The 14,191-nt window shown below is 53.3% G+C and overlaps 1 protein-coding gene across 5 annotated transcripts in view; it reads left to right on the forward strand.

Moving 5' to 3' along the window:
* The window catches only part of DHRS7B (dehydrogenase/reductase 7B), a 38,814-nt gene that overhangs the window by 15,111 nt on the left and 9,512 nt on the right, over positions 1–14,191 (forward strand). For all 5 annotated transcript variants that reach the window (XM_060291051.2, XM_060291053.2, XM_060291054.1 and 2 more), the window contains exons 2-5: positions 3,953–4,131; positions 8,685–8,794; positions 13,341–13,557; positions 13,985–14,077. In XM_060291051.2, the coding sequence (XP_060147034.1) occupies positions 3,953–4,131; positions 8,685–8,794; positions 13,341–13,557; positions 13,985–14,077 (599 nt within the window). The remainder of the gene's footprint in view (positions 1–3,952; positions 4,132–8,684; positions 8,795–13,340; positions 13,558–13,984; positions 14,078–14,191) is intronic.

Genomic DNA, 14,191 nt, shown 5'->3' on the forward strand with positions numbered 1-14,191 from the left:
TGGGCTGAGGATGGGCCCCCTAGCCTGGTGCCATATTTGCCTCGGGCAGAGTGGCCCCTGGGGCCAGGCGACCAAGGCTGGCTTGCGACGTTGGGTCAGGTGCTCAAGGAGTACCAGGCACGTACAAGACGGTGTGTGGTTTCCCTCTTTTCTTCACGTCAAGGGTTGCTGGCTTGGGCTTCGAACAGGTGCGTGGAGCTCTGGTTGTCTCAGTGGGGCGCCTTGCTGGGTGGGCTTATCTTCATCCTGATCCTCCCCTGGGTATGAGAAAGGGGTGGACAGCACACTGTGGCCCTTGTCTGCTCTCTCTTTGCTGTGTTGGCCTCCATGACTGGTGTGTTGGCCGCATTTTGTTTGTTTCTTTTTTATTTTTTTTAAGTTTATTGAATTGTAGTTGGTTTACAGTGTTGTGTTACCTTCTGCTGTACAGCAAAGTGACTCAGTTATAGATACATGTATTGTTTTATTTATTTATTTATTTATTTATTTATTTATGGCTGTGTTGGGTCTTCGTTTCTGTGTAAGGGCTTTCTCTAGTTGCGGCAAGTGGGGGCCACTCTTCATCGCGGTGCACGGGTCTCTCACTATCGTGGCCTCTCTTGTTGTGGAGCACAGGCTCCAGACGTGCAGGCTCAGTAATTGTGGCTCACGGGCCCAGCCGCTCCGCGGCATGTGGGATCCTCCTGGACCGGGGCACGAACCCGTATCCCCTGCATCGGCAGGCGGACTCTCAACCACTGCGCCACCAGGGAAGCCCCGGTTTGCTAATATCTTGTTGAGGATTTTTGCATCTATATTCATCAAAGGTATTGGCCTATAATTTTCTTTTTTGATAGTATCTTTGTCTGGTTTTGGTATCAGGGTGCTTGTGGCTTTATAGAATGTCTTTTTGAGTGTTTCTTCCTCTTCAGTCTTTTAGAAGAGTTTGAGCAGGATCAGTGTAAGTTCTTCCTTGTATGTTTGGTAGAATTTGCCTGTGAAGCCATCTGGCCCTGGACTTTGTTTGTAGGGAGTTTTGTTTGGTCATTTGTTTTTACAGATTTTATTTCACTTTTAGCGATTGGTCTGTTCAAGTTATCTCTTTCTTCTTGATTCAGTTTTGGTGGGCTGTATGTTTCTAGAAAGTTGTCCATTTCTTCTAGGTTGTCAAATTTATTGGCATATAATTGTTCATAGTATTCTTTCATGGTTTTTTTGTATTTCTGTGGTATCAGTTGTGATTTCTCCTCTTTCATTTCGTATTTTGTTTATTTGGGTCTTCTCTCTTTCCTTCTTAGGGAGCCCGGCCATTGGTGTGTTAATTTTTGTTTACCCTTTCAAAGAACCAGCTCTGGGTTTTATTGATTTTTTTTCTATTTTTTTTAATCTCTATTTTATTTATTTCCTCAGTAGTTGTGGCGCATGGGCTTAGTTGTTCTGCGGCACGTGGGATCTTCCCGGACCAGGGCTCGAACCCGTGTCCCCTGCACTGACAGGCAGGTTCTTAACCACTGCGCCACCAGGGAAGTCCAACGAACCTGTTTTACAGACAGAGGTGCCGAGGCCTCAGCGGTGTGGCCTTGACCCAGGCTGATGAGTAGCTGAGCCAGGTTGTGAACCCGGCCAGGAGGCGAGGGCTCATCTTTGCAACCCCTGTGCTGCCATTGCCATTAGTTGGTGTTTTCCAGGTGGTCTCTGAAACCTCTGAATTTTTAGAGGCAATAGGGCTGCATATTGGTGCTTGATCCCTTGTAGCCTTCAGTGAAGTTCTGACTTAGCCCCAGGTTATGGGTCTGAGACAGGCAGACTCCACAGGGCTGTGATCTCCGTGGGCCTGTGTCCACCCACAGACCCAGAGGCTGAGCCGGTTGTCTTTTCCTGAGCAGCGTCTCCACCTCCCTGGGCTTCCTGGGCATTGTCTGGGCCCCGGGTAATTTGAGCCAAGCAGGGTGGTCCACCTTGGGACCTACATGGTATAAGGATCTGGGATTGCCCTGGGGATAAAGCTCTTCCCGCACAGCTGTCCCGCTGGGCTGAAATGCACCCCACAGCCTGCTGTCTTCAGGGGCTGTGCCCTGTGAAGGCCCCCAGGCAGCACACCCACAGACCCACGGACTGGCGGAGGTGCTCCTGCCTGCTCTAAGCCTCTCTGAGTACTACCAGGTGCCAAACAAAGGATCTTCGTTTTTGTTTTTTTAATTAATCAATTAATTAATTTGGCTGCGTTGGGTCTTAGATGCGGCATGCGGGATCTTCTTGCGGCACGTGGGCTTCTCTCTAGTTGTAGTGCACAGGCTTCAGGGTGCGTGGGCTCAGTAGTTGTGGCACATGGGCTCTCTAGTTGTGGTGCACGGGCTCTAGAGCGCAGGCTTAGTTGCCCCACGGCATGTGGGATCTTAGTTCCCTGACCAGGGATCAAACTCGCGTCCCCTGCTTTGGAAGGCGGACTCTTATTAACCACTGGACCACCAGGGAAGCCCCCAAACAAAGGATCTTTGGGTCCTCACCTCTCCCCTGGGACTCGGCCCTGCCTGAATGTCTAGTTGAGGGCAGGGGTTGGTGCCAGTGGTACCCGGGTAATGAGCTCGGCACTTCAGAATCCACTTGGATTGCCAGGGCGTCCACCTGTGGCTTTGGCACAGTGTAGGGTAAGAGGGAAATGTGTCCACTTAGCAGACGGTAGCCGGCGTCTTTCAGAAGTAGATTAAGTGGAGGTTGATAGGAAAGAGTCATTTTTGCAGATGTTCGTACAAGGATGTTCATTTTTTATAGTGATCAAGAATTCGGGTGTGTTTGGAAAGGGAGGTGAAAAATCAAGCTAAATACTAAACTAGCTTAGTTGACGGTTCAAACCGGAGCAGAACCTTTTAGCTTAGATCGGGACGGCCCCTCCCAAACCTGGACTTCAGAGTCAAAGCAGCTCCGGGCACAGGCGGATGCGTGCTGGGATCTGTGTGTTCTTGGCTTCATGGTATCCACAGGGTGGGTGCTGTCTTGGGAAGGGAGCAGATAGGTTTTTAAATATGCGGAGTTGAGGGCTTGGGAGGTGGGCGAGGGCTTATGATTGAAGGCTGCAGGCTTGTTCGCGGGCGCTGTGCACTTACGTCGCAGCCCCTTCCTCCCCCAGAAGCTGCCGTGCTTCTCACATCCTCGTCCTGGGGGCCCGGGGGCATCCCAAGGCGGCATGCGCGCTGCTGCTCCGCTGAAGCTCCTCCTCAGCGTCCCTGTAGCCCCGTGTCTCCCCTGTTGGCTGCTGCTCTGGGCCCAGGGCCGTGGAGGGTGGGAATGGGGAAGGGAGGGGCAGTTGTAGAAGGAACGGATGTTTCCTAAGCGTGGACCCCGCATGGTAGCGCTCGCCACGCTGCCGTGGGCTCCTGATTGGTCCGGCTGACGCAGCTCGCCAGTGGCACTTGGTGGGCACAGGCCACAGTGCAGCGGGGCCTCCACTCTGCGGCCTGAGTCTGCGCGCACTTGGCAGAGGGCTGCCTCCCCTGCCGTGAGTCGCCCAGGCATCCGGAGGCCTGTGGCCGTGGAGGAGCCTGTCCAGGGGAGCAGTGTAAGGATCGATCGGTACGGCTCCGTTTTCCTTTTAAGAAAAGTGTTTAGAAGAACTTTCCTAGTTTCGCGAATATCAGGAGTTGAAAATGATACGATACCGGCTGGTATTAAGTTCCTCAAAACAGATTTCTGCAGGAGGCTTGGGGCCTCCTTCACACTTCAGGAGCTGGTCCTCAGCCTGCCTGGGCGACGCGCGTCTGCGCCCCGCCGCCCGCTCGCATCCGTGCAGAGAGGAGACTGGTTCCACCACGCTGAACGGTCCACACGGGGCGCGGGGCCTGGGGAGACACTGACGGGCTCAGAGCTGAGGTCCGCGCGAGAGATCTGGGCTCTGTGTCAGACTTGGGGGAGGAGGGTTGGTGAGTCCCTGGCGTCCTCCCACCATGTCACTGATTTATCTGGTTTGTTCTTCCAGAAAGAGTCTGCTGAGGGCGAGGATCATGGACTTCATCACCTCCACGGCCACCGTGCCCCTGCTGTTGGGCTGCGTGGGCGTCTTCAGCCTCTGCAAGCTGCTGCAGTGGCTGCGCACGAGAGCCGACGTCCGGAACGCCGTGGTGGTCATTACCGGCGCCACGTCGGGCCTGGGCCGAGGTGGGTGGTGGGGCAGTGCTGGGCGGGGGGCAGCGGTGTGGGTGCAGACACATGAGGCGGGATGGCATCTGGGCAGCAAGGGTGGCACTGCCCTTGGTCCAGATAGAGACAGAGAGCTTAAGCACAGTGAGAGACGGCCCTGACCTACGGCACCAGGGCCAGAGGCGGAAGCCAGGCCGCGTGTGCACGTGGGGCAGCCTCAGTGCCGGTCGGTGTGGAAACAGGCATTTGTATGTGGAGACTTTCAAAAATGGACACTAACTCAGGGCCAAACAAAACGTTCCTTTCCCTGGGTTCAGCGAGCATCCCAGGTTTATGGCTTTGGTGTCACCTCCAGCTTGCTGTCCCCTTACGGAGCCGTGCCTCCAGCCGTGCCCTGGCACCTTGGCAGGTGGGGACGGGATCAGTGAGGCCTCAGCTGTTCCTCAGCTGGGTTCTCCAGTTGAGCTCAGATCTAACCTAGTGACCACATGGAGCTTCTGGGTCCCAGGCCCACCCCACACACCTGTGCCAACCATGGCAGTGTACCAGGGCAGGTGCAGGTGTGTCAGCTTCCGCACATGCTCCGCGCCACCTCTGCACGCCCCCCATGCTCACACTCAGTTCCATGGAACGAGGCCGAGAGGCGCCCTGAGTTGGGGTACACTCGGCGCCCCTGCGTCTCCTGGCCGGTGAGAGTACAGCCAGTGTGGCCCTGGGCCACGTGCTGGCCCCTAGGCCAGGTGCTGGAACAGACGGATGTGAGGCAGGGTCCCTTCCCTCTGGGAGCCCATGGTCTGTGCAGAGAGGAAGGACTTCTCTCCGTGTGTTACCCTTTCAGGACGGGTGTTCACAGTGGGCTGACAGGGGAGGCACCTAGGTGCGTGCTGGCTTGGGCTCATCTCCCTGAGTCCTCATAGCTGACGCTCAGAGAAGGTGCGACTTGCCCTGGGACTTCTAGGCAGGAGTGCGAAGCCAGGACTTAAGCCCTTGTCTTGTCTCCCTGGGGGAGGGGGCAGGGTGGGCCGTGAGCATGGGTCACACAGAGAGCTACGGGAACACAGAGGAGCAGACGGGGAGTGGCGTGCAGGCGGCCAGGGGACCTGGGCAGAGTGCGGGGAGCAGGGGTCCGTGCGTGCACCAGCATGGCGTTCAGGTGAGCTCTCGGGGTGACCCAGGGTCTGCCATCAGATCTCCAGGCCCCAAGCCATAGCCGGCCTCTGGCCTTACTCCGCTGCTAAATATAGGGTGTCAGCAGCCGCTGCCCCAGCACAGAGAGAAGTGTTTTTTTTTAATGTCCTTGAAGTGTGTCGGGGTTGGCTGTGAGGGAAAGGCACACTGCGGCGCCGACGCGCACACGCGTGACGGAGATGCTGTTCTCTCTCCATCCGCGCTTCCTCCTGTGACACCAGGGCCGGGAAGGGGATGGAAGACACAAAGCCCGCGTGTCTGTGTGCGTCCGTGCTCTTCCCACCATCTCCTGGATTCCATCGGAGGGCCAGGAGGGCGTGTATCCCTCCCCCTCTGGCTGTCTCAGTACAAACACCCCTCAGCGACTGCCCAGGAGGCGTGGGGAGGAGACCCCGGCCACCCTCATGGCTCTGCCCAGCCTGTAGGCCACCCTGGAGGCCTGGGTGACATGCTGAGTGTTTGGACAAATCTCGTGTTTCTCCTGCCTTGTCTCCTGGCTTGTCCTTGTGGACTGGCAGGACACTGGGTGAAGGGACACGTCTCGGTCCCGAGGCCATGAGCCTAGTGGACTTATAAGCTGGTAGTGCTGGTGGCTGGGGACCGGCTGGCGGCCCAAGATAAATGTATTCCTTTTTCTCTCCACCCTCCCGCCTCTATCAGCTTTTTCAAGAAATGAAAATGGAATTTTCTCAGCCTGTTGGCATTTCTGTCATTCTCTACACGACCTCTAATTTCCTCCCTTGGCTTTCCTTGGGAAGCAAAGCTTAAGTAGAACGCGGGTGGCCAGTTTCCAGAGCTGTTCAGACACTTCACTGAATGTCCATCGTGGTGGCCAGGTCGGGACAAAATGGGGCGAGGAAGCCAGCAGGGCTTTGGGCGTGATAGGAAAACGGGCCTCAGGAGCGCCTGCCCCCAGCCCCACCCCCGAGGAGGCTCCGCAGGGCAGGTGGGATGGGGGCCGTGACCCAGGCAGACCCCGGGGCCAGAGCGGGGGCTGTGGCTCCGTCCGAGTTTGTGCCCTCGGTCAGGGTGAGCTTCAAAGAAGACAACACCGCACGCCTGGAAGTGCACTGGTTTAGTTGAGTTGAACCTCCTTCCAGAAGGCTCCATCGGGGTCAGGCTGGGAGGCGCCGGCCCCGGGATAGCAAGTGACGCTGCAGGAGGCGCCGCGTCTGGAAAGAAGGCTTTGCCGCCAGGGAGCCTCCTCCCTCCTGCCCTGAGGGACGCTGGCATTCTCCCTGCTTCGCTTTCGCTTTCGCAGCGTGGGTGAGGGAAGGACCCCGTCTGGACCCCAGAGCCTCCTCCCTTCCTGGATCCCTGACCCTCCGGTGGGCCCCTGGGGCCAGCCTTGCCCTCCTAGCAGCCCGCGGCACCAAGACTCCGCTTGACCAGCCGGCCCCTGAGACTCAGTCTGGGCCCCGGGGGTGGCCGCATGGTCAGCTGGGGCCGCACACACCTGCTCTTGGGCACCTGAGGGAGACTAGGCCTCTAGCGAGGACAGACTGTGCCCCTTTAAGCCCCACGTTTCCATTCTCACTAACAGCCAGTCTTTGGAACATTTTAAGAGGGCAGCTTAGAAGCACAACGAAGCCCTTGTGCAGTGCTTTCTCTCCTCGTGGTGCTGGCCCGGCCGCTGTAACCCGCTCAGTCCTAGCGCTGCTGACCTGCACCTGCAGAAGAGGGAAGTGGGGAACAAGAGGTCGAAACTTCCCACGTCACAGGGCCGTCAGGGCTGGGGTCTGAGTCGGACACAGGAGGTCTCGCTCGTGTCCGTCCTCTTGACTGCAGGGCTGTGCGGCTCTCCGCGGGCTGTTAGCTTCGGGGCACCAAGCGCTCGGCTGTGTTTGGGGGCAGGGCGAGAGGACCTCAGGCCCTGCTTCCTCCCTCTCCCTGCCCCTCCTGTCGTGGCCTTGGGAGTCACACGTGACCCTGGCTGGCCTAGTCCTAGTGATGCCGCCCCCACCAGGGCTGACCTGGTCCCTCCCAAAGATTTGGACACCAGAGCTTGGAGGGAACAGGCCAAGGGCACCCTTGTTGGCCGAGGAGTGGTGTCCACGGGAACGCAGCGCTGTCTGCAGCCCCGCCCCCATCTGGTGGAGAGGCCAGGCTGGGAATGCAGTGGGGAAGGGACCTGCTAGCATTCAGAGAGCTTGATTCCTGCTGCCCAGGACCCTGGGCCACCACCACTCCTGTCCTTCGCATCTGAACCATTCAGCTCCTTCCCTGAATTCCTGAGCTACCCTGGAATCCTCCTGATAAATCCTCTTTTTGCTTTGCCCCGGGTGACTTGAGTCCCTTTTCTTGCCACCAAAGAATATTGACTAGGAGAGGTACCCAGATAGTTCTGGACTCCCCGGCCATGGCCTTCATCATTTGTCACCTGGATGCTGTAGTGACTCAGAGGAACCCCCAGCAGGAGGGAACCTTTTAAAATGATGCCACCCTTGGACTTCCCTGGCGGCGCAGAACCCTCCTGCCGATGCAGGGGACACGCATTCAGGCTCTGGTCCGGGAAGATCCCACGTGCCGTGGAGCAACTAAGCCCGAGAGCCACAGCTACTGAGCCCGCGTGCCACAACTACTGGAGCCCGTGCTCCGCACCAAGAGAAGCCACCGCCATGAGAAGCCCGTGCACCGCAATGAAGAGTAGCCCCCGCTCGCCACAACTACAGAAAGCCCGCGCGCAGCAACGAAGACCCAACGCAGCCAAAAAAAACTGACGCCACCCTTAATGCCGCCCTGCTGCGCGGGCGCTCGGCATACTTTAGCTCTTTAACCTCCTCACAAGGCTGTCAGCCTCCCCACGTCCTGTCCCCGCTGCGTGTGTCCACGATCCCTCGGGCCTGTGTACTCTCGGGAGGAACAGCCTGCAGGCTTCAGGCCTCGGGGGAGCCTCTCTGCCCCTCTCACCAGAGTCCTGTGTCCCCTGTGTGTCCACAGAACCACAGAAGCAGCCCCGGCAGGTACGTGCCTGCTGCGTTGAGGTGACGGCATCCCCGAGCTGGCGCTGCCTGACCGTCGGGCACATCCCTTGCCTCACTGAGCTCCTCGCCATGAAAGTGGGGATACTGCTCGCAGGGTGGATCAGAGCTAAAGGTTATGCTGGAAAGTTCTGAGCCTGGTACCTAACAGTCTGTCCCCCAGCTGCTGCCTTCCTCCTGCCTGTGGACGTCTGTCACAGCCCCGAACGTGGGCTCTGCAGTGGTGACAGCAGAGCTCCCTGTGCCGGGTCCCTAACCCTGCCCCCCAGCCTTCCACGGCGGGCCGGTGCCGATGGCTGGGGAACAAGTAGCCCTATGGTCTGGGGCTGGGGAGCTGGGAGCTGAGCTGATGGTGAAGGCCTGGGCCTCCCCAGCTGCCACGCTGCTTGCTTCTTCCTCTAGAATGTGCCAGAGTTTTCCACGCTGCCGGTGCCAAGCTGGTGCTCTGCGGCCGGAACGCTGAGGCCCTGGAGGAGCTCACGCGAGAACTTGCTGCTTCCCGGGCTACCGAGGTGAGCCCAGGGGTGGTTTTCGTGGGGAAGAGGTGCAGCCCTGGTCGGCCAGCTGGGCTCAAATCCACCACTTCCGCAGTGCCGCGAGTTTAGGGAGGCCCCTCTGTGAGTGCCTTCTTCCTCCCCCATGTCTCCGCTAATACCTGTTCACCTCTTGGCCGTGGTAGCCGGGAGGCTGGCAATGACTTTTAACATTTTAAGTTAAGATGACATTTAACATTTCCTTTCCAGTTGAGGTGCCTTTTATCCTTTTTCTTGTCTAACGGCTCCGATTAGAACAAGCTCTGCTGAATAGCTGCAGTGAAAGCAGACATCCTTGTCTTGTTCTGGAGCACAGTGGAACACTTTCAGTCTTACACCACTGGACGTGATGTTAGTTGTAAGTTTTTCATAAATACCTTGGGGGAATTTCCCCTCTGTTCCTGGTTTTCTGAGAGTTTTTATCATGAAAGGGTGTTGGATTATGTCAGATCTCTTTTCTGCATCAATTGAGATGCTTACGTGGCCCTTCCCCCTTCGTTCTATTAATGTGGTGGGTTACACTGATTGATTTCCTCACGGTAAACTACCCTTGCCTTGCTAGGATAAATTTAGCCTGTTCATGATGAATAATCCTCTTAATATGCTGTTGAATTTGATTGGTTAGTATTCTGTTGAGGCTTTTAGCATCGATATCCATAAAGGAGTTTGGTCTGTAATTTTTTTGTGGTGTCTTTATCTGGCCTTGGTATCAGAGTAATGCTGGCCTCACAGAATGAATCAGTGTTTTCTCCTCTTCGGGTTTGTTTTGTTTTTTTGTTTTCTAAATATTTATTTATTTATTAGGCTGCGCCAGACCTTAGTTGTGTAAATGCGGATCTGTTGTTGCATTGCACGGGCTCCAGAGTGTGCAGGCTTAGTTGCTCCGTGGCATGTGGGATCTTAGTTCCCTGACTAGGGATCAGACCGCGGCCCCTGCACTGGAAGGCAGATTCTTAACCACTGGACCACAAGGGAAGTCCCTCCTCTTCAGTTTTTTGGAAGAGTATAAGTATTGGTGTTAATTCTTCTTTAAAATTTGATAAAATTCACCAGTGAATCTGGTTCAGGATACTTTTTGTTGGGAGGTTTTAGGTTACTGATTCAATTTCTACCCGTCACATGTCTGCTGAGATTTTGTTTCTTCTTGACTCAGTTTAGGTAATTTGTGTGTTTCCAGGAATTTGTCCATTTCTTCCAGGTTATCTAATTTGTTGGCATACAGTTGTTCGTAGTATTCTTTTATAATCTTCTTTATCTATGTAAGGTCCCACTTTCAGTTCTAATTTTAGTTACTTGCACCTTTTCTTTTTTCTTTGGTCTAGCTAACGGTTTCTCAATTTTGTTGATCTTTTCAGAACACCAACTTGTGATTTCATTCATTTTCTTTGTTTTCTATTCTCTCTATATATATCTTTGTTTTTAAATATTTTATTTATTTATTTATTTGGCTGCGCCGAGTCTTTAGTTGAGGCACTCGGCATCTTTATTGCCGTGTGTGGAATCTTTAGTTGCAGCATGTGGGATCTAGTTCCCTGACCAGGGATCGAACCCGGGCCCCCTGCATTGGGAGTGTGGAGTCTTAACCACTGGACCACCAGGGAAGTCCCCTATATTTTGTTTATCTTCTTTCTAATCTGCTTTCCTTCCTCTGCTAGCTTTGAGTTTAGTTTGCTCTGTTTTCCTAAGATGCAAAGATATATTAAAGATATGTTATTGAGGGGCTTCCCTAGTGGCACAGTGGTTGAGAGTCCGCCTGCCGGGTTCGTGCCCCGGTCCGGGAAGATCCCACATGCCGTGGAGCACCTGGACCCATGAGCCATGGCCGCTGAGCCTGCGTGTCCAGAACCTGTGCTCCGCAACGGGAGAGGCCACAACAGTGAGAGGCCCGTGTACCGCAAAAAAAAAAAAAAAAAAAAAGACATCATATAGTTAGGTGTTTTTTTTTTTTTAATTGCCAATCAGTCTTTTGATTAAAGGGTTTAAACTATTTACATTTAAAGTAATTACTATTTAGGAGGGACTTCTGCCGTTTCGCTATTTTTTTTCTATATGTCTTGTAGCTTTTTTGTCCCTCATTTCCTGCATTACTCTCTTGTGTTTAGTTGATTTTTTTTGAGTGAAATGCTTTGATTCCCTTCTCATTTCCTTACATGTATATTTTATAGCTGTTTCCTATGTGATTATCATGGAGATTACATTGAATATCCTGAAGTTGTAACAATCTAATTAGAACTTATACCAACTTAATGTCAATAGCACACAGAAACTCCACTCTGTCCTCCCCCATTTCTGCTATTCATGTCATAGATTACATCTTTATACATTGTTTGCCCAGTAACATAGATTAATAAGTTTTAAAATGCATTTGTCAAATTATGTAGAAAATAAAGAGTAGAGTTACAATCCAAAGTTACAATACTACTAGCTTTTATAATTCCCCATGTATTTATTTTCCTGGAGATCTTTATTTCTTCAAATGGCTTTGAGTTACACTGTATAGCTTCCTTTCATTTCAAACCTGAAGGACCTCATTTAGCATTTCTTGCAGGGCATGTCTAGTGGTAACAAACTCCCTCAGCTTTTATTTATATGGGAACTTTAATTTCTCCCTCATTTTTGACATTATAGAACACAGATATAGAATTCTTTGTTGACATTTTTCTTCTTTCAGCACTTTGAATATATCAACCCACTGTCTTCAGGCCTCCAAGGTTTCTAATGAGAAATCAGCTGATAGTAAGGATTTCTTTTATGTGAGGAGTAGTTTTTCTCTTGCAGTTTTCAGATTCTCTGTCACTTGGCTGTGATGGTGATGTGTCATAGTGCGGGCCTCTGAGTTTATCCTACTTGGTGTTGAATTTCTTGGATGTGTAGATTCATGTCCTTCATTAAATTTGGGACTTTTTCAGCAGTTATTTCTTCCAGTGTTTTCTCTGCCCCTTTCTCTCTCTCTCCTCCTCAGATTCCTACTAGGAGTGTGTTGGTCCACTTGGTGGTGTCCCACAGATCCCTTAGGCTCTGCTCACTTTTCTTCATTTTTCTTGTTCTCGGATTTGAGAATTTCAGTTGTCCCCTCTTCAGGTTCATGGATTCTCTCTTCTCCTTGCCCAGATCTGCCTTTGGACCCCTGTAGTGTATTTTTCATTTCAGTTATTGTACTTTTGAGCTCCAGAATTTTTTAATAATTTCTGTTTCTAGTGATATTCTCATTTTGTTATACATGAGTTTCCTGGCTTTGTCCACATCTTCCTTTAGCACTTTGAACATCTTTAAGACAGTTGTTTTAGTCAGTTCATTGTCTGGGCTTCCTGAGGAATGTTTTTCTGGGGATTTATCTACATTTTTGAATACCAGAAGGCCAAGTGCAACTCCATGAAACCTACTGGAAGCCACTTCAGCAGGTGGTGGTTAAAAGAGTGCAGGCTGCTTCCATGCTGCAGCTCGGCGATCAGAACAGCATCCACCATCAGAATGCAGTCCTGATATGTGGAAGACAAGGTCCTTATTGTCTACCTTGGCTCCTTCAAGCTGCAAGAGAAATGTGGGTTGCCTTTCCCACAGCTGCCCACCACAGGGGTGGGGCCACCATGGAGCTAATGGTTGAAATTGGCCAAAATTGTCTATACTTTGCCAGCCGAGCACTACCCTGGAAGCTTCAAGCGTTCAAACAGACTTCAGAGTCACGACGTCATTTCACTCCAGAGAGTTGCCGCCAGTGCAGCTGTCCAGGCAGAGGGAGGGCTCCAGGCACTTCCGTCTCCGTGCTCCCTCTGACTCCATCCCCTCCCTCAGCTTCTTAGATTCTGCGACAGCCCCTGAGTTAGACTGCTTGGCTAGTCATTCTCTTCAATTACAGAATTTGTCTGTCTCCCCCACAAGACTGCGTGCTTTAGGAAGACAGAAGCACGTCTGTCTTGCTTTCTGCCATGTCCCCAGTGTTGAGCATATAGGGGCATATAAAAATGTTTTGTGGGGCTTCCCTTGTGGCCCAGTGGTTGGGAGTCCGCCTGCCGATGCAGGGGACGCGGGTTCGTGCCCCGGTCCGGGAGGATCCCACATGCCGCGGAGCCGCTGGGCCATGGTCGCTGAGCCTGCGTGTCTGGAGCCTGTGTGTCTGGAGCCTGTGCTCCGCAACGGGAGAGGCCACAGCAGTGAGAGGCCCGTGTACCGCAAACAAACAAACAAACAATGTTTTGTGACTGAAGAATGAAACTGATTTGGCCTGAGGATAGCAGCTCTGTGACGTAGGACAGGTCAGCGCCAGGCTGGCACAGGGTGGCAAGGGGAGCCATGCTGCCATCATACGTGACCCCTGCCCCATGGCATTTACAGTCAGTTAAGGAGAAAGGCTGCCCAAGTGAGGTATGAGCAGGGTTGGCAGGCTCCTCCAGGTCACATCCTTCAGAGGAGAAGTGTTGTGACCTGTCCCTTCACAGCCAGGCCCTCCCAGCACTGAGAAGCAGGGCCTGTGGCTCCCACGCCCGTCGCTCTGAAGCTACGTTTGGCTTCTGTTGTTCTTGCCCAGGTGCAGACTCACAAGCCTTCCATGGTGACCTTTGACCTCACGGACCCTGGGGCCATAGTGGGGGCCGCTGCAGAGATCCTGCAGTGCTTTGGCTATGTGGATGTGCTCATCAACAACGCCGGGATCAGCTACCGCGGCACCATTGTGGACACCAGCCTGGACGTGGACAAGAGAGTCATGGAGACAAACTACTTTGGTCCGGTTGCTCTGACGAAAGGTAATGGTCTTGGGTGAAAAGGAAGACGAGCACAGGTACGTCGGCATTCTTTGTATTTCCCTTGGTTCCTTCTTCCTAGACCTGGCCTGTCCCATCCCTTTGACCCTGGAGTCAGTGGTGTCCTTACAGCCTGGGTGTTGGCTTTTCTGGGCTTATATTTGCATTTTCTTCCACTGCTTTATGGTCTTACATCGAGATGTTTTCCTCAGCAACAGCCTCATCTGCACAGTGTTGGCTCCACGTCTTTCCACTGTGTCTGCACACCTACAGAGTGGGGCGTTCTGACGTCCAGCCACGGTTCTCACTCCAGGGAGAGGCCTTCCCTCCCCTCCTGGGCGCAGGGGGCTAAGAGTTCCAGTAAACAGTCCCCCACCCCCCACCCAGGCTCTCAGCATAAGCTGCAGTGACCTCTCCCCTCTCCCCACAGCGCTCCTGCCCTCTATGATCAGAAGGCGCCAGGGCCACGTTGTCGCCATCAGCAGTATCCAGGGCAAAATCAGCGTTCCCTTCCGATCTGCGTGTGAGTACTTCCTTCTCCTTCCCACGTTCCCTTTACTGTTTTCTCCCTGTTATAAAAACAACACGTTCACTGTCCAGAATTCAGACGTTAGAGAAACACTCAGCACGGAACGTG

Source organism: Globicephala melas, chromosome 20 (genome assembly GCF_963455315.2).
Source record: "Globicephala melas chromosome 20, mGloMel1.2, whole genome shotgun sequence".
Taxonomy (NCBI): Eukaryota; Metazoa; Chordata; class Mammalia; order Artiodactyla; family Delphinidae; genus Globicephala; species Globicephala melas.